We start from the raw sequence: 17,681 nt of genomic DNA, 5'->3' as shown, positions 1-17,681 counted from the left end.
ACACTTTTTTTTTTTCAAAGCAGCTTTACAGTGATAAACAGGAAAATGATGCTAACATTGTTCAAGTAAAGCAGCTCTAAAGAGACGATAGTAAACTCATTATTCAGCTGAAATTAGTTCAGTTTTGATTCAGTTCGGTTCAATAACTGATTCAATAAAGTCCATAAATTATGGAATAAGTTCAATTCCGCAATACAGCAGCTCTGGAGAAAACAGTGATGTCATCCAGTTCAGTTCTCACACAATAGTGTCAGTGCAGCCAAATCAATAATATTGCAGAATATTAAATGTTCCCAATGTAGCGAGCCAAATCACAACCGTGGCAAGGAACCCGAACTCTATCAGGCGGCATAAATTGAGAAAAAGAAGGAAAAAAAGGAGAAGGAGAAACTAGGTTCAGTCAGAAGAGCCAGATCTCCTGTGACCAGACGAAAGAACACGGTGTGGTTTAATTCCAGGCTGCATCACAAGTCAGATTGTGAATTTATCAGAATATTTCATCCAGTTCCTTTTGCTTGAAGATCGCGATTCATAACATTAGTTTCCTTACGAAATGTCTGCAACCTGAGGAGTTTTTTATTTTTATTTTATATATATATCCCAAAAATATTATTATTATTTTTTTGTTTTTGTTTTTGCTAATACATTGTAAACAAGTGATGATAGAAGAGAAAAAAATATTCATGAAAAAAAAAAGATTTAAAAAAAGTATTAATACTTTTAATGTATTTAGATGTCTAATGTCCAATAACTATTCATTGTAATTTTACACATATGCATATGCATATAGGCTACGCGATTTGTGAAACGATAAAATACCCATCAAGGTTAAAGTGAATTAGTACACCTCACGAACATCTCCTAAATAGATTTACAGGGCAAAGGCTACAGACTAGTAGCTTAGGTGCTTTATCTCGTCTAAGCTGGTTCTGTAAACAACACTTATGCTCCATTGCATCTGCGCTGGAGACATTTGCAATGACATAAAGACCAAAATCATTCAGTGGAACTACAGCACCTGTTCAACCTGTTTGACTGGACGTCCCTCTATTGTCCAATACAGAATTCATAGACCCCTATAGATTCCCTCTGGTGTTTCTGCTGTAATTATGACTACTCTGCTTCTTGATATAGTAACTTAAATTGTATTTTGTTATCCTAAAGATTCTAATTCTGCATGTTTTTCAATAAAAAAAAAAAAAAGTATATGCTATACATACACACACACACACACACACACACACACACACACACACACACACACACACACACACACACACACACACACACACACCAGTGATGCGCGGGTTGATCCGAAATGAGCGGGTGCCTGCGGTCACCCGCGGTTACCCGCGGTTACGAGTCATCCAAAAATATTTTTAATGATATTCGGGTCGCGGTCGGTCGGGTCGTTTGAAATAAAGATGCCAATTAAACCTTTGTAATTTATATAGTAGTATAGAGAGCATAAGCGGAGTGGAGCGGTGAGAATCTTCGCTCATCGCTCACGGAACTGTCCACCCCTCCGCTCCCCCGCTCATCAGGCCGCTCCGCTCATTATCGCTCGATCAGCGCTCAACGCAGTTTGATCCGCGCTCCACTCAAATCGCCCCCCGCTCGCTCCAAAAAGGGGGGAAAAAAATCTACATGTAGCCTATATCACTGTAGCTTAGACCACAGCCTTACCTCCTAAAGAACTAATGAGCAACAACAACATTTTTCAAATAGAAATGTTTTATTTCAAATGACAAATTAGGCCTATGTAAGAAGGAATATAGCCTACACAAAGTCCTGTAAAATTAAACGAATAAATGGGCCTAATAATATGAATAACAATTATATAAACAAAAATATAGCCTACATAAAAATTTTACTATTAGGCCAGAATTTTGATAAGTTAACTTTTGTGCAACGCGCACGATTAAAATTTAAATGGGCTTATATCCATTGTACACACAAACTGCTGTAAAATAAAACGAATAAATGGGCCTAATAATATAAATATGAATAACAATTATATAAACAAAAATATAGCCTACATAAAAAATTTACTATTAGGCCAGAATTTTGATAAGTTAACTTTTGTGCAACGCGCACGATTAAAATTTAAATGGGCTTATATCCATTGTACACACAAACTGCTGTAAAATAAAACGAATAAATGGGCCTAATAATATAAATAAAATTTATATAAACAAAAATATAAAATAAATATACATCAACGTTTTAAAAGTAGGCCTAGGCTAAATTAACTATTAGGACAACATTCTTATAACTGAACTTGTGCGCAGCGCGCAGGATTAAAATTTAAATGGGCTTGTATCAATTGTTTGCATTTTACGCTGTATTTAATTTAGGCTACACTTTAAGTTACCGTATTCAATTTGCTAACCTTTTGCTTTCTTCCCAGCGTGTTCACATATCACACTGCATGTTTTCGAGAGATGTGTCTTTTTAGATTCCAAAATTAATCTTTAGGCCTACTGACTGAAACGATGTCGTTTTCTTCTACCACATAATAGTTAGTTTTACACCTGTATGACTTCTTATTTTCCTTTTTGAAGTAGCCTACTTTTTGAACTCCATTATTGAGCCGAGTTTTGACTGAAAATAGAATCCATCTTGCAGTCATCAACAGTAGACTGAGTCAGGCTTGACTGAGCATGCTTCAGAATCTTAGTGTGCGCGGAGCGAAATTGGAGCGGGAAATAGGGCGACGCTCCGTCCTTTTAAAAATGCCGCTCTGCGTTCTGTCCAAGATCCGCCCGCTTGCTCCCGCTCGCTCCCGCTCCACTCCGCTCACATGCAATTTTCTATGAAATACATAGGCCTACACTTTATTGGCTGAATAACTGGCGCGAAGATGACGCACGAGCTCAGTCTGCAGGTAGAGATGGAGGCGGCAAGAGAAAAGGTGAAGACTGGGGAGTGGAAGCTCCGCAAATACACAAACAGAAAGAGCAAAGTTGCCGAAATAATGAAAGATAATGACCAAAGTGCTGGCTTTGTCATGTGTATTTCTTGCTATGCATTTACTAGCCTACTTTTAAAAAATGCGGGTCAGGAAGCGGGTCGGGTAGGCTACAATATTTTCTTTCTTTTTTTTTGCGGTCCGAGTTGCGGGCGGGTTAGTTGAAAACGTCGGTCGGGTCCGGGTTGTTTATACATTGACCCGCGCATCACTGACACACACACAGTATATATATATATATATATATATATATATATATATATATACAGTAGTCAACATTTGAAGTGGATCAAACCCTTTCATCAAAGTTATACGTGAATTTTGAATACCCGTTCTTGTCTTAAGACAACTTTGATGAACTTTTTTGATCCACTTCAAACGTTGACTACTGTATTTGTTTAATCCCTCAGCGCTTAGCGTGTGGTTAAGAACACTAGAGGGCGCCAGCATCAGTGTTAGTGTTATGATGGGATGCTGTAACTGTAACCTAGTTTTTAAATGTGCTTAAATTATACTTTCAGAGTGGGGGAAAGTAACACAGTATGGTACACAACTATGTAAACACTATATATGTTTAAAACTTCTATAATAGGATATAATTGAGCATATGCTATTGCTATGGGTTGTACTGTATTGGTTGTGCTATAGTAATGGCTAAAGGCTGTTAGGCACAATGTGCAGCGAACTGACTACATTCACAATTAATTCTAATATAAATATTAAGGACACAAATGTTCATTTAAATATCATTTCTAAGCAAATTTAGAAGATACAGTCCCTAACGCAACAGAACGTTACTAAGGAATAAAAATAATAACAGTGATGTCACAGCGTTTTATTGTGGAATATATCATGACTGGAAAGTATTGACCAATGAGAAACCATGATGGAACTATTCTATAGCATCCTCCATTTCATTTTGCATTATTATTGAAATTAGGTCATTATTTTTCAAGGTGATTTGTATTGTAAAATAAAATATACATATTAGTGCTGTCAAATCGATTTAGATTTTTTTTAATATAATATATGTGTATAAAAGTTGATATAAAAGTTTGTGTTTATATAATATATGTGTGTATATATATTATATTTATATATATAAATATATAGTATATACATATAAACACACACACGTATGTATATATATATATGCATTTATAGCATTAAGTTAACTGAGCTTGTCCCTTATAGCTTGTTACCTTAAAAAAAAACTTTTAATAAGAAACTGTCATAAGAATAAAATAAGGAATAAATAAACAAGTATTGTGTTACTTTATATATATATATATATATGAGAAATATATTTAATATCTTTCTTCTGTGAAACACATACCAACAATAAAAAATAAAAAAAAGTATTTATTGGGATCCAAACAACATTGACTTTCTTTTTACGGTCAAAAAAGGAGACATTTTTCTAAATATTTGTGTTCCACAGAAGAAAGAACGTCATACAGGTTTGGAATGACATGTGAGCGAGTAAATGACGTCGGAATTGTAATCCTTTCAAATTTTGTATTATGATGTTTCAACAACACAGCAATGAATTGTTGTTCTTTCATCGTATCACACTGCTCCTGTGATCCTCAGATGATGATGCCGTCTTCATGGCTCACGCTATTGTGTATTTCCATCCACTTCAGCATATTTAGTGCCGGCCTGCAGGGTTAATTACTCTGATGCAGTGAGGCTTTGCATTAATTGATGCAGTGTTTGCATTCATTCATTTACTTTGCTATAGCATGAGAGTATCTGTCAGCTGAATAGCTGGCTGGCTCAGATAATGTAGTCTCTGTGTGTGTGTGTGTGCATATAGAGGGAAAATGTTTCTAAGAATGAAGTTGTGTGTCATCCATGCTCTGATTTGCTGAGAATAACAATGATCTCCTGCCAGTGGGACCAGTGAGGGGCTCCCACATTGCCATCAGGGCCACAGAGCCCTTTTTGTGTTGCTGCTGTGTGTTTTCTGGCTGTCCCTCTCACATATGCAGGTCAATGGGCCCAGCCTGTGTGATGTTTGACTACTGTCTCTTTCATTTCCATCAGCGTTTAGAACGTAAAGTCCTCCCAGCAAAAATTCAATTTAGAGAAGCCATCAAGTAATATAGTCTTGACTGCATCAACCAGTCAAATCATTTTACATGCTTCTGACCCACTTCTCTTATTGCATTTGGTGAGCAAGTGCACAAATGAATAAATGGGTTTTATGCATTAGCAGAACTCCTTGTTTGGTGGACTGAGGAGTTACACTGGCAGTGTAAAAATTATAATATGATATTAAAGGGGGCTTATATAATTAAACAATCATTTTTGTCAGTACATTTTGGTTGAGGATTTTCTCACTCATGTTGGACAATAATGGATATTCACTCATAATTAAAACTCTGTCCTTGTTTACTCACCTTCTTGTTCAAAACTGCATGACATACTAATAAAACTTACAAAACTGAATACATAATTCTAAGACATCTTCTGCAGAACATAAAGTAATATATTTTTCCAAATAACTTTTCTGTTCCAAAGAATAAAGAAAGTCATACTGATTCGGAAGGACAAGTAAATGAAGACATCTTGGATATTCACCAGGGGGTGAATTAACAACTTTAAAGTCCCTCTGTAGTCAATAATTGTATCCCTTAAAACTCACTTTGATCACCAAAATGACATATTTAAACGTTTTTTCCTTGAAAAAAATTCTTAATACGTTAGCTTCAATGTAACTCTACACCCTTGTCTCATTTAGTATACGAGGTCAATGAATATGCAAATTAGCCCCGCCTCCACTCACTCACTCACATCATCTCAGAGATCCACTCGTTGACGATCACACGTTAATGTGATTGGTTACATGGTAGTTTGTGACGTCAGAAACACCAGCGATTTCAAACCGCGTTTTTGAGACGGTCTTTGGTTCAACTGCAGTTTTAAGGAGAAAATACTCAGTGCTGAATTATGAATTTGTACATGGTTTGTCAAATGCATAGCCTATAACATTTTTTTTTAAAAACACACACATAGACATATAAACATTAAAAGCTTGATTTTCACCATGGGGGGACTTTTAATCTTAAATAAATCAAAAGGTTACCTATAGTCACGTGACTCTGCTGAATCAGTCAACTCCAACTCAAACCAACCAACCAAACCAAAAACTGCAGACTGTCTCAGACTTTCGGGAACTAACCTCAACTCGCCAGACTAATATCGGGGCAAAAGTCGTGTAGTGTATTCCAGCCTTTGTAATCTAACATAGTCCTACTAAAATGTTGATTACTTGTAAAAAATATATATAAAAATAAACAGGCCTAAATACCAAAATAATAATACATAGCACTAAACCCCCCAACTTTTGTTTTGAACGCCTTTACAGGTTCAAGCCTTAGGGGGGTCAGACCCCCCAAACCCCCATAATTCGCACCCTGGTATAATAATTATCCAGTGATTTCCGCACATTACGTTTGTTTACTCAGCTCTGAAGAGGTGATAAATAAAGGCTTAATTGCAGCAGAAGGAATGCACGCTGGTAACTGTTCTCAGAGAAAGACACTTGAAGGGGGGCGACTCGGGCTCGCAGGGTAATGGCTGTCAAGCGGAATTTGCGCCCCCCGGTAGAGAAGCGACGCGCTGAATGGGGTTGCCCGCAACCTCCGTGAGCTGGGTACTTGATTCCTCTCTAAAATCTCCGCATGTTCCCCCTTTTCTCCTCCTCCCTCGGTGCTTTAAATTGCAATCCTGCTCTCGCGCTCAATGGCGTGTTCATGGGGTGTTTTCGTCCCCCTTTCATCTCGTTTATAAGGACCGTGAGATATTCTTGTCCCTCGTCTGTTGTAGGATTTGACAGCGGCTCCATTCACGGAGAAATTGGCCGTAATTAGTGCAATTATGCTGATTCGCACTTGTACTGCAAACGGAACAGAGCGCGGAGGGATAACCAAAACAAAGATCAATCAATCATGACGTGAATGAGAACGACGCGTAACGCTCGCCACATAATGATGCCATCAAAAGTATGTCTGGTGACGAGCGGATGCGACTGTGAGAGGAATAATTATAAGCAGCCCACCACCTTAGATCTGTAAGTCACACGTTTATGGACAGAATGTTATGGACTCGACGTAAACAACAAGGCAAACAATGTGTTTACTCAAGTTGAATGTACAGAAAAACAACTTTTGACTGATGGATGATGCATGTCTTTCTCATATCTGACCAATAAATAAACAATAAACAATATCAAACTCAATATGACTGGGCAGTGATTCAGCTGTAGGCAGTCATGCTGATATTCCGTGAATGTTGCTCTAAAATAAAATTAATAAAAGTTAAGTGGCAGTAGGCTATTTAATAGGCTATTTCAGACCAAAATCTTGGCCAGTTGGCAGGCAATAAGCATATTGTTTCTCCGCAAAGGAAAATAGTCCCAAATAAGCCAAAGCATCAAGCGTTGCATTGCATGGAACTGGAACAGGCCCATTTCACACCAAGAACGCTTACTGACTATAATGTTCTGTTTATTATAATGCAGCCATAAATGCACTGCTAATGTCGGGTGGATTCTGATTGGCTGTCAGTGTATTTATTGTTCATCTGCTGAAAAAAAACAAAAAGTCCTGAAAGTAATTCCAACAAAATTGTTCCTTTGTGCCGTTATCGTTACTGTTGTGTTGTGGACTTCCCTATTCTTATAGAATTAGAACAATTATTAAAACTTTATAAATTGGTTATCATCTTTGGTATCAAGAATGATAACTATAATGATTACTATTAATCTCAATGGATGATTCTATGGAAGCTTGTTCCTTCACAGAATGAAAAATAAAGAAGGTAGGCCTATAGGCCTAGTTGCGACTTTTTATCCAGTAGCACCTCACTGCAGTACACGAGATCCAGGGGGCGGAGTTGGATCCAGATCTAAGGGGTGGAGATGGGTAGGTTTAGGGGTGGGTTTAGGGATCAGGGGGTGGAGATGGGTAGGTTTAGGTAAGGTGGGAGGAGATGGATCTGGATCCAACTCCTCCCCCTGGATTTCGTGTTCGACAGTGAGGACCATCTCACTTTTTATCTCACAATTCTGACATTTTTTTTCACAATTGCGAGTTTACATATAAAGTCGCAATTGCGAGTTATAAAGTCAGAATTGCGGGATTGAAATTCTGACTTTTTCCCTCAGAATACCATGTTTAGGCCTATATCGCGCAATTCTGACTTTATAACACGCAATTATAAAGTCCGAATTCTGAGATATAAACTCGTAATTCTTAGAAAAAGTCATTTAGAGTCAAGTCAAGTCAAATTTAGAATTGTACTTTATAACTTGCAATTGCGAGTTTTTATCTATAAAGTCAGAATTTAAAGATATAAACTCGCAATTGCATGTTAAAGTTAAAATTGCGTGATATAAAGTCGCAATTGCAAGAAAAAAAGTCGAGTTTATATCTCACAATTCTGACTTTATAACACAGATTGTGAGTTTATATCTTGCAATTCTGAGAAATAAAGTCAGAATTGCGAGATAAAAAGTCGCAATTATCTTTTAAATGTTTTATTCTGTGAAGGAAACAAGCTTCCATTTGATTCTGTTGATTTAAAGCATGCACTGTGGTTGTCTTTTGTCATTTTAAATGCTCGAGCTCTTTAAAGCAGGATAGATTCTGATTGGCTGTCAATGTTTTTATAGTTCATCAGTTGGAAAAAATCGTCCTGAATGTGTTTCCAAATATATCGTTCCTCTGTCGTTATCGTTATCCACACCAACAGACGATAATATTCTGTTTATTTTATGCATGACTATTATATTACAGAAATTATTGTCCTTGCAGAGGACCTTTGGGCCTTTCAAAATCCAAGTGCAAATGGGCCTTTCAAAATGGAGTGAAAACAAAAGCAGCAAAGCATTCTGTAATCATTCCGTGTTTTCCTACTCCGGGTTTTCTGCACGATGGCGAGAGAAATCGCTTAAATCGCTTAAAGGCTGCATCCTTCGAAGAACTCAGACTTCAAAGGCCACTTTATTTCTGTGTATAATAAAGAGTATATACAACCGCATCTTAGTAAGATATAAGTCAACATTTGAACCGCTTTCAATCGCTTAAAGACTTAAATGTCTTTAAGATGTTTGTACACAGCAGATGCTTTCCAGATGAAGCGCTCTTTAATAGACATCTTGCAGACATCTTGCAAATCCGGCCTCAAAATGCGTCCTTCGTTTCCTGTTAAATAAAGGATATACAACAGATGGATCTTTCGCAGCCTTGCCTATCCCAGAATTCATTGCGCGCCAGTGACGACAGGATATTTTTTGAGAGAAATTGCCGAATTACACTTTTAAATGCAAGTATTGGGCTAAATGTGAAAAAAACAAAAACAACTTTAAAGCGGTTCAGATGTTGACTTATATCAAGATTCGGTTTTATAGTTTATATTCTTTAAACAGAAATAAAGTGGCCTTTAGTCCTTCGAAGGATGCAGCGTTTGAACTGGGACACAGCCCAGTTTTGGTTGGAAGGTGATTTCTATTCTTTGTCTATTTAACGTCTGACAGAAAACATCCTAGAGACGTATTGCAGATGAGCAAACACTCTTAAAAATAGGCTACGTCTTCCAGATGTAAACACGCACATCAATTAGACATCTCTGAGATTTATGTGCTATTTGTCGCGCCTTGGTGACGCAATTGGCCTTCAAATGTGCCCTTCGAAGGATGCAGCCTCTGAATTGGGACGCAGAATTTGTGAATCAATAGTGAAACAACCCAGTGCTGTTATATTAAATTTAAGCACCCCAGTCCATGGCCAGTCACATTTGAAGACTGGAACAAACTAATACATGTAATACTTGTCGTAAAACTAAATTTCTGGCTATAAATATACAGACAAACCAAAACTGTATAATTTGTCATCATCTTCACAGAGGTATCTGGGAATAAATGTCACAACGCAGCCGGATCTGTGCTGATGGAACGCGGTGTGTCTTTAAGACCCTGCGGAGCCACGGTAACCCCACACGGCTCGTTGTCCGTACTCTCCCGACTCTCTCTGTAGTTATTTGAGGGAGGCGCTAGAACCATATCTCCACTTTACAAAAAAAGGCAGAAGTAACGGCACTGTCTAGAGAGAACAAATCAAGCCAAAGCTGTGCAAACAGACTCTTGTCTCTCTCTCTCTCTCTCTCTCCGTGGCGTCGGAGTGTGTGCGGCCGATGCGCTGCAGGCTGAAGCGTTCGGAGGCTCGTATCCAGTTTAAATCCTGCGCTCAGCCTCTGTTGAGTATATGTGGAGCTCAAGCGACACTTCTATGAGAATCCCCACTGAACGGCGAGACGAAGTTTGGTTGTTTTCCTGAACCGGGGGTGCTGGGGAGAGTCGAGGCGAGAGAGAGAGGGCGAAAGATGGTTTTGAACAGCCTCCCGTGCGTCTTGGTTTCGCTGTGCTTGGTTTTTTTCTCGTCTTCTCCGTGCAAAGCTCGGATTTACACCAACCACTGGGCTGTTCGGATAGCCGGCGGACCTGAGCAAGCAGAGCATATCGCCAATAAATATGGGTATAGAAACCTGGGCCAGGTACGTGTGTCCTGCAGAAAGATGTTTTGAAGCATCTCACGTGTGTTATTTCATCGTATTTGCTGTCCAATGCTGTTTCCCATCAGTTCAAGTGTCTTATCGCTTTGATTGAAGTTCACACGTCAAGGCTGGACGCCTTTACACAAGTTTCACAGAGTTTTACATGTTGTGTTGTGATAGTTGAGAAAGCTGAATTTATGTTTTATAGATTTTAATCTTCATGGATGTGCATGAAGACTAGTTTTTAGCCCAATAATACATGGTTTTCAGAGTAAAATCCAGTGAACAAACAGGTCTCTACTGACTGACTCCCAACAACAACAGGTGTTTTTGAAACTTCACTGCTTGGATTTACTATCTTGTATCTGTCTACTATTTTAAAAATAATTTTTAGGTGTACTTCTGTATTTTAAAACAATAAGTTAGGAAATCAAGCCATGCATGACATGCAGCTTCAGCAGGATTCATGACATGTAACATTCACTGTGTATAAAATGCTGAAAATGTTATAAAGGCTAAAAGTGTTACACCTTTAACCTTTCATATGTTTTAATAAAGTGAAATACTTGGTAGCTAAATGTATACATAATTCAGCTGTTTACAGTCAGGTCTGGTTTTTAATTTGTCAAGCCAAGTTTAGTTGAAGTCAAGAACTGCATTATGTGGCATAAAATGCCTTGGCCTCAATCCAGCTTCATCTTCTTTCCGGGAAGCAAGAAAAAGTCTTCATAACAATTCAGTTTAATAATACGTTTCGTTATCCAGTTAGTACTTTGATGGTAAAAAAAAAATGGCTGGTGCATTTAAATAAATAATAGGTTAATGCAAGTTTATGGTGGAGTCTTAAACTTTGCTCTTTACTGCAACAAGCCCGTATGCCAGATCTCAGATCTGCCATGCATCTAGAGATTTCACAGCAACCGTGTTCAATCTCTGATTTCACAATGTGCTATCTTATCGTTCATCAGTGCTTATTGTGCCAGCTAAGAGTTCCTTCCTCAACTGCGAGGTTGTCACATCCAAAGTAACTACTTATGAAAGCTTAAACACTCCTGAACTTTGCAACTCATCAGACTCATCATGCCCTCCTGTGGGAATCTGCTATAGGATCCTGGAATGTGAGTTTGCCTTTGGAGCCAGTTGTAGCCTATGTGTCTGTGAAATAAAAGAAAGTATAAGATGCTATTTATGAACTCAGAAGTTTGCCCTACATCAAGTTAATTTTGACGCAATCGCTTTATAAGCCCATTTGACTGACTGTAAACTGGCAAGGCTTATCATTGGCTTCATACTCATTGTTTTTTTTATGGCAGACTTATGTATCCCTATGGAGTACAGTAGTCTGTGGAGAATGTGTCATGGCTGCCTGGTGTTTTCACACTTGTCAAATGAATCTGTTCAGTGGAAAGTGATACAGCCTCTTGAGTAACCAATCTTTCAGTCAATGACATTCTAAATAATTAATGACATAAGCCAGTTTCAACATGTCTGTGGTGAATATTGCTGTAGCTCTTGCCTTTTATTCATACCGATATTGTTACATATTAGATGTACCTGCCCCGATTTGCTCTTTTTAGTTACTAAGTATAGCAGCGTGTTTGAGTTCTTGCTTCGCAACCTGATATTTTGTGATGTGGTGATATACTGTAGTTTTTAGTGTCATGCTTCTTTATTTGCTATGCTCTAAATGGCAGTTTTGTGTTGTTCCTGTAGATTGGTGATCTGAAGGACTACTACCATTTCTTCCACAGCCGGACGATAAAAAGGTCGACGCTTTTCAGCAGAGGCTCACACAGCTTCATCTCCATGGAGCCAAAGGTCAGGCTGTCACTATGACAACCCCACACCTGTGTGTTCTATGGTCTATATGGACTCCTGATCTTCCTCATCTATGACTAGAACTCAGTGTATTCCAAACAACTGTTGCTCAACAATGCAAAGCGACTAAATGGTTCCGCTCATAAACAACGCTTAGTGTATATCGTCAATAATCTTGAAAAGGAGAGTTGGTTTAACACATTGCAAACCTCACGCTGTTGGTTTGTATTGAGTTTTATCTAAAAATGTAAATTGTAATCTGTTTTGAACATGGTGTTGTTCAAAACACATTTGATTGTCTTTCTTTTGTGGAACACAAAAGGAGATACCTAGCCGTTTGTTCATGCTGCTCTTTTCCATATAATAAAAGTGAATTGTGACCAGGGGTTCAAGAATGGACAAAAATTGCAAAAAGACAAAAAAAATTCTGCCTTGTAGATTTCAAATCTCATTCACATTTGTGCATTCATTGAAATATGGTGTGTCAAGACATGTCTCTTCAGGTTTGACATCACTGATTTCAAAAACCATTTGTGACCCTGGACCACAAAACCAGTCACATGGGTCCATTTTTGAAATTGAGATTTATACATCATCTGAAAGCTGAAAAAATAAGCTAATTGTATAATAATAATCCTAATTGTTAGGAAAGGACAATATTTGGCTGAGATGCAACTATTTGGAAATCTGGAGTCTGAGGGTGCAAAAAAAAAATCGAAACATTGAGAAAATCACCTTTAAAGTTGTTCATTTATGTTTGCGATTGTGCTGCATTTACTCACAGAAATAAAAGTTTTATATATTTACGGTAGGAAATTTACAAAATATCTTCATGGAACATGATCTTTACTTAATATCCTAATGATTTTTGGCAGAAAAGAAAAATCGATAATTTTGACCCATACAATGTATTGTTGGCTATTGCCACAAATATACCCGTGCAACATAAGAGTGGTTTTGTGATCCAGGGTCACATTTGTGTCTCATAACTATATGCAATACGATATGAAATAATTTTCTTTCTATTCAGCAGAGGTGAGAAAAATCATACAAGGTTTGAAAAGATATAAAAGTTGAGAAAATATTCATTTTTGAAAAACAAAAGAAGGTCATATTTCACCTCAATATCGAAAGGAAAAATTAAGATATGATTTTAATGCTTGAAGAATGTTGGTACTTTACATTATTAAGAATTTTTGCTTTGTGACATTTTCTTCATAAGTAAGCCTATTTGCCTAAAACATTCTCATTACTTCAATGCAAAACAACACTGTTACTGTATAGGATGTTTCTCATTATTGTATTCCAGTGTCTTTCATTTAATCAGAAGACTGTTACAGAGAGGGGATGTTGTGAAAAGATGTTGATGTTTGTCAGTTCCTAAAGGATTTCTTCTCATTCTTTCTCAGGTGGAATGGGTGCAACAGCAGGTCGTGAAGAGGAGAATAAAGCGAGATTATAAACCCTCATATCCTGGTCCTGTACAATCCAGTATGGTCCAGTCCAACTCGATTTACTTCAATGATGCTAAATGGAGCAGTATGTGGTACATAGTGAGTATTCTCAACATGTTGTAAATCGTTCTTGTGATTTGGTAAGGTTGAAAAACACTGGCAAAGTCTTGATCATTGTCATGGTTTATAACATTTCCCAATCTACTGCAAAATAATTGTTCAAGTCAAGTGCTTAGCCAAGGTCTTACAGTGAATGATCCATCAAGGACATCTCATTCTGAAAGGAAAAATGTTGTTATTCATTCAAATGTATTTACTTTTTTTATTTTATTTTTTTTACTTTAGAAACAACTTTTCTTTTCTGCTGATGTAAGAAAAGGCACAGGGACAGGGGATTTTATTCTGTGCAATTTATTTGTGAAGCTTATTTCACAATACATATGATTCCTTCTAATAGCAGCAAGGTAAAACTCTTTGAGTACAAAACTTTGGGATGAAGACCATTATATGATGATATTATTGTCCAGTCAAAGCATAGACTAACTTAAAATCCTGACGGATAAATTCAAGTCACGTCCTATGTTATTTGCTGCTGAATATTCTGGTGAAGTCCGTAATACTGCCCATTACAGAACTCAAATGTGTTGCGAATGCTTTCATTAAAGACAATGTTGTTTAGTTAAGGGCCAAACCAAGCCAATCTTCTGTTGCTGAAGACGTCTTTTAGCTAAATCGTAATGGCAGGTTGTAAACCTTTGGTGTTTTTAACTAAAACTAATTTGTCAGTTTGAACGTTCAAAGGAAACGATGCCTGTCACACCAGATTAGCCGAGTTTCTACATGTGAAAACCACCCAGAGAGATACATTGAACTTTTCAGTGTAAGCTCTAACATAACTTCTAGCTGAGACAATTTCTGTGAGGTAATTGTATAAACAGGCTCTTGTTTTAAAGGGATAGTTCACCCAAAAATCATGTCGTTCCAAACACGTAAGACTTTCGTTCTTTTTTGGAACACAAATGAAGAAGCTTTCTGTCCCTCTGTTGACATTTATGCGACTATCATTTTGGTGCTTCAAAAAAGTTCATAAAGACATAGTAAATATGAATTGAGTGGTTTAGTCCAAAATTTCTGAAGAGACTCGATCGATTTCTATGATAAAGAGATTGAATTTTGGCTTGTATTCACATGGAAGCTTAAGCATGTTTGCTTATCGTGTGAGAACCAATGAGGTTCATTCTCGTGTTACGCAGCACGTTTGAGCTTCCTCAAGAACCAATGAGGTTCATTCTCGTGTTACGCAGCACGTTTGAGCTTCCTCAAGAACCAATGAGGTTCATTCTCGTGTTACGCAGCACGTTTGAGCTTCCTCAAGAACCAATGAGGTTCATTCTCGTGTTACGCAGCACGTTTGAGCTTCAGCAAGAACCAATGAGGTTCATTCTCGTGTTACGCAGCATGTTTGAGCTTCAGCAAGAACCAATGAGGTTCATTCTCGTGTTACGCAGCACGTTTGAGCTTCCTCAAGAACCAATGAGGTTCATTCTCGTGTTACGCAGCACGTTTGAGCTTCCTCAAGAACCAATGAGGTTCATTCTCGTGTTACGCAGCACGTTTGAGCTTCCTCAAGAACCAATGAGGTTCATTCTCGTGTTACGCAGCATGTTTGAGCTTCAGCAAGAACCAATGAGGTTCATTCTCGTGTTACGCAGCATGTTTGAGCTTCAGCAAGAACCAATGAGGTTCATTCTCGTGTTACGCAGCATGTTTGAGCTTCAGCAAGAACCAATGAGGTTCATTCTCATGTTACGCAGCACGTTTGAGCTTCCTCAAGAACCAATTAGGTTAATTGTCGTGTTACGCAGCACGTTTGAGCTTCAGCAAGAACCAATGAGGTTCATTCTCGTGTTACGCAGCATGTTTGAGCTTCCTCAAGAACCAATGCGGTTCATTCTCGTGTTACGCAACATATTTATGCTTCCGCAAGAGATTTGTTCTCTTCTGTTTATGTTCGCTGATCAATGTTTAATTGTGATTTAAAAGCCTAATTTCAATCTGTTCATCATATAAAGTGACAGTCTCTTCAGAAATTTTGAACTAAACCGCTCAATTCATATGGATTAGTTTTACAATCTCTTTATGAACTTTTTGAAGCGACCAAAAGGTAGTTGCATAGCGGTCCATGGAGGGACAGAAAGCTCTCAGATTTCATCAAAAAGATCTTTATTTGGGTTCCGAAGATGAACGAAAGTCTTACTGGTTTGGAACAACATGAGGGTGAGTAATTAATGACAGGATTTTTGGGGGAACTAACCCTTTAATAGCTGTCATGTTCCTCACGAGAGTCAGTGGTTTGCACATAAGGAAAGTGAAGAAATCCTTGTTTTTTGCATGATAAACAGCCATTTAGATTTACCAGAATGTACCAAAGGTTGCACTTTGGCTGCTACCGAAACCTTGATGCGTAACACACATTGCATCTGTTGTCATCACTTTCTGTCTACGATCGTATTTATAGCTTAGACCGAAACGGCGAGAGTGAACTAAGCGTTTGTTCTCTAATGGGTTTGTTACAGCTCTGTCAATGGTTAATATGGCTCAGATAACATTAATACTTTGACCTGAATGCATCCATTTGGCTCGGGTTTCTCTTGTTGACCCGCAAGTTGTACTTTGGGAGCAAATAAATTTGACTTTCCAGTATGGGGTCTAATTCCAACTCTAGGCCCAATGAAAGGCACATTTGGTTCCATGTGACGCATGTAATTACAGTGTCTGAGATACGCAAGGAAAAGATGCAGTAATTTACAAAGATACGTTTTAAAAATAATGTTTGCTTTTTACCACATGCTTGGTAACCACATGCTTGATTTTCCAAAAATAGCCAGGATTTTATTCCGGCTGTGACATTGTATTTAGCATGCATGCTTCAGACACATGGGTTTGAATCCACCCTGTGCTTTTAAAAAAAAATCTATAATAATATTGAAAACGCTATCGCAAACGCTAGCACTAAATTAAGGCAATCCTCCAAAAACACTTTCTATACTCGAGTTCAAAAAGTTTGAGGTTTTTAATCTTTATTATAAATTCTCTTATGCTTACCCAAGGCTGCATTTATTAGACCAAAAATCTGAGTATATTTTAAAATGTAATTTATTCCTGTGATTGCAAAGCTGAATTTTCAGCATCATTACAACATAATCATTACTGTCACATGATCCTTCAGAAACCATTCTAATATGCTGATTTAGTGCTCAACAAACATTTTCTTATTATTATCAATATTGTAAACAGTTGTGCTGCTTAATTATTTTTATTTTTTTGTGGAAACCGTGATGCATTTTTTGTCAGGATGCTTTCAAAAGAACTGCATTTATTTGAAACGGAAATATTTTGTTACATTACAAATGTCTTTACTGTTACCTTTGATGCATCCTTGCTTAATAAAAGTATTAATTTCTTTAAAAAAAAAATCTTACTGACCCCAAACTTTAAACATTAGTGTAAGCATACACTATGCAACTCCTCACCTCACCTAATTAAAAATGTCACAACCTCATTTATCTGTGTCTATGCAGCACTGTAATGATAACATCCATAACTGTCAGTCTGACATGAATATCGTGGGCGCATGGAAGAGAGGCTACACTGGGAAGGATGTGGTGGTTACCATTCTGGATGACGGCATTGAGAGGAACCACCCAGATCTCATACAGAACTATGTAAGTGTATCTCTGTGTATGCACGGCTGTTCTGAATGGAATTCTTACATATTGCATAATCTGCATACTGAATAGTGGTTGCTATTTTTTCCTAATAGTAACAGTTGAAGTGAAAATAGTGCATATTAAAACATTCTAAATGGTTGTCCCATG

At 37.6% G+C, this 17,681-nt stretch overlaps 1 protein-coding gene across 4 annotated transcripts in view; it reads left to right on the top strand.

Moving 5' to 3' along the window:
- Positions 1-10,008: 10,008 nt before the first annotated feature.
- Positions 10,009-17,681, top strand: part of pcsk5b (proprotein convertase subtilisin/kexin type 5b) — a 69,350-nt gene continuing 61,677 nt past the window's right edge. For 2 of the 4 annotated variants that reach the window (XM_082187718.1, XM_082187717.1), the window contains exons 1-4: positions 10,009-10,531; positions 12,245-12,349; positions 13,759-13,902; positions 17,385-17,528. In XM_082187718.1, the coding sequence (XP_082043844.1) occupies positions 10,361-10,531; positions 12,245-12,349; positions 13,759-13,902; positions 17,385-17,528 (564 nt within the window). In that variant the 5' untranslated portion in view covers positions 10,009-10,360. The remainder of the gene's footprint in view (positions 10,532-12,244; positions 12,350-13,758; positions 13,903-17,384; positions 17,529-17,681) is intronic. The other 2 variants (XM_082187720.1, XM_082187719.1) reach the window with 2 other exon arrangements.

Source organism: Leuciscus leuciscus (genome assembly GCF_965113295.1).
Source record: "Leuciscus leuciscus genome assembly, chromosome: 13".
NCBI lineage: Eukaryota > Metazoa > Chordata > Actinopteri > Cypriniformes > Leuciscidae > Leuciscus > Leuciscus leuciscus.
Note: the sequence above shows the minus strand (reverse complement) of the source record. Positions and strands in the feature narration are given on the sequence as shown.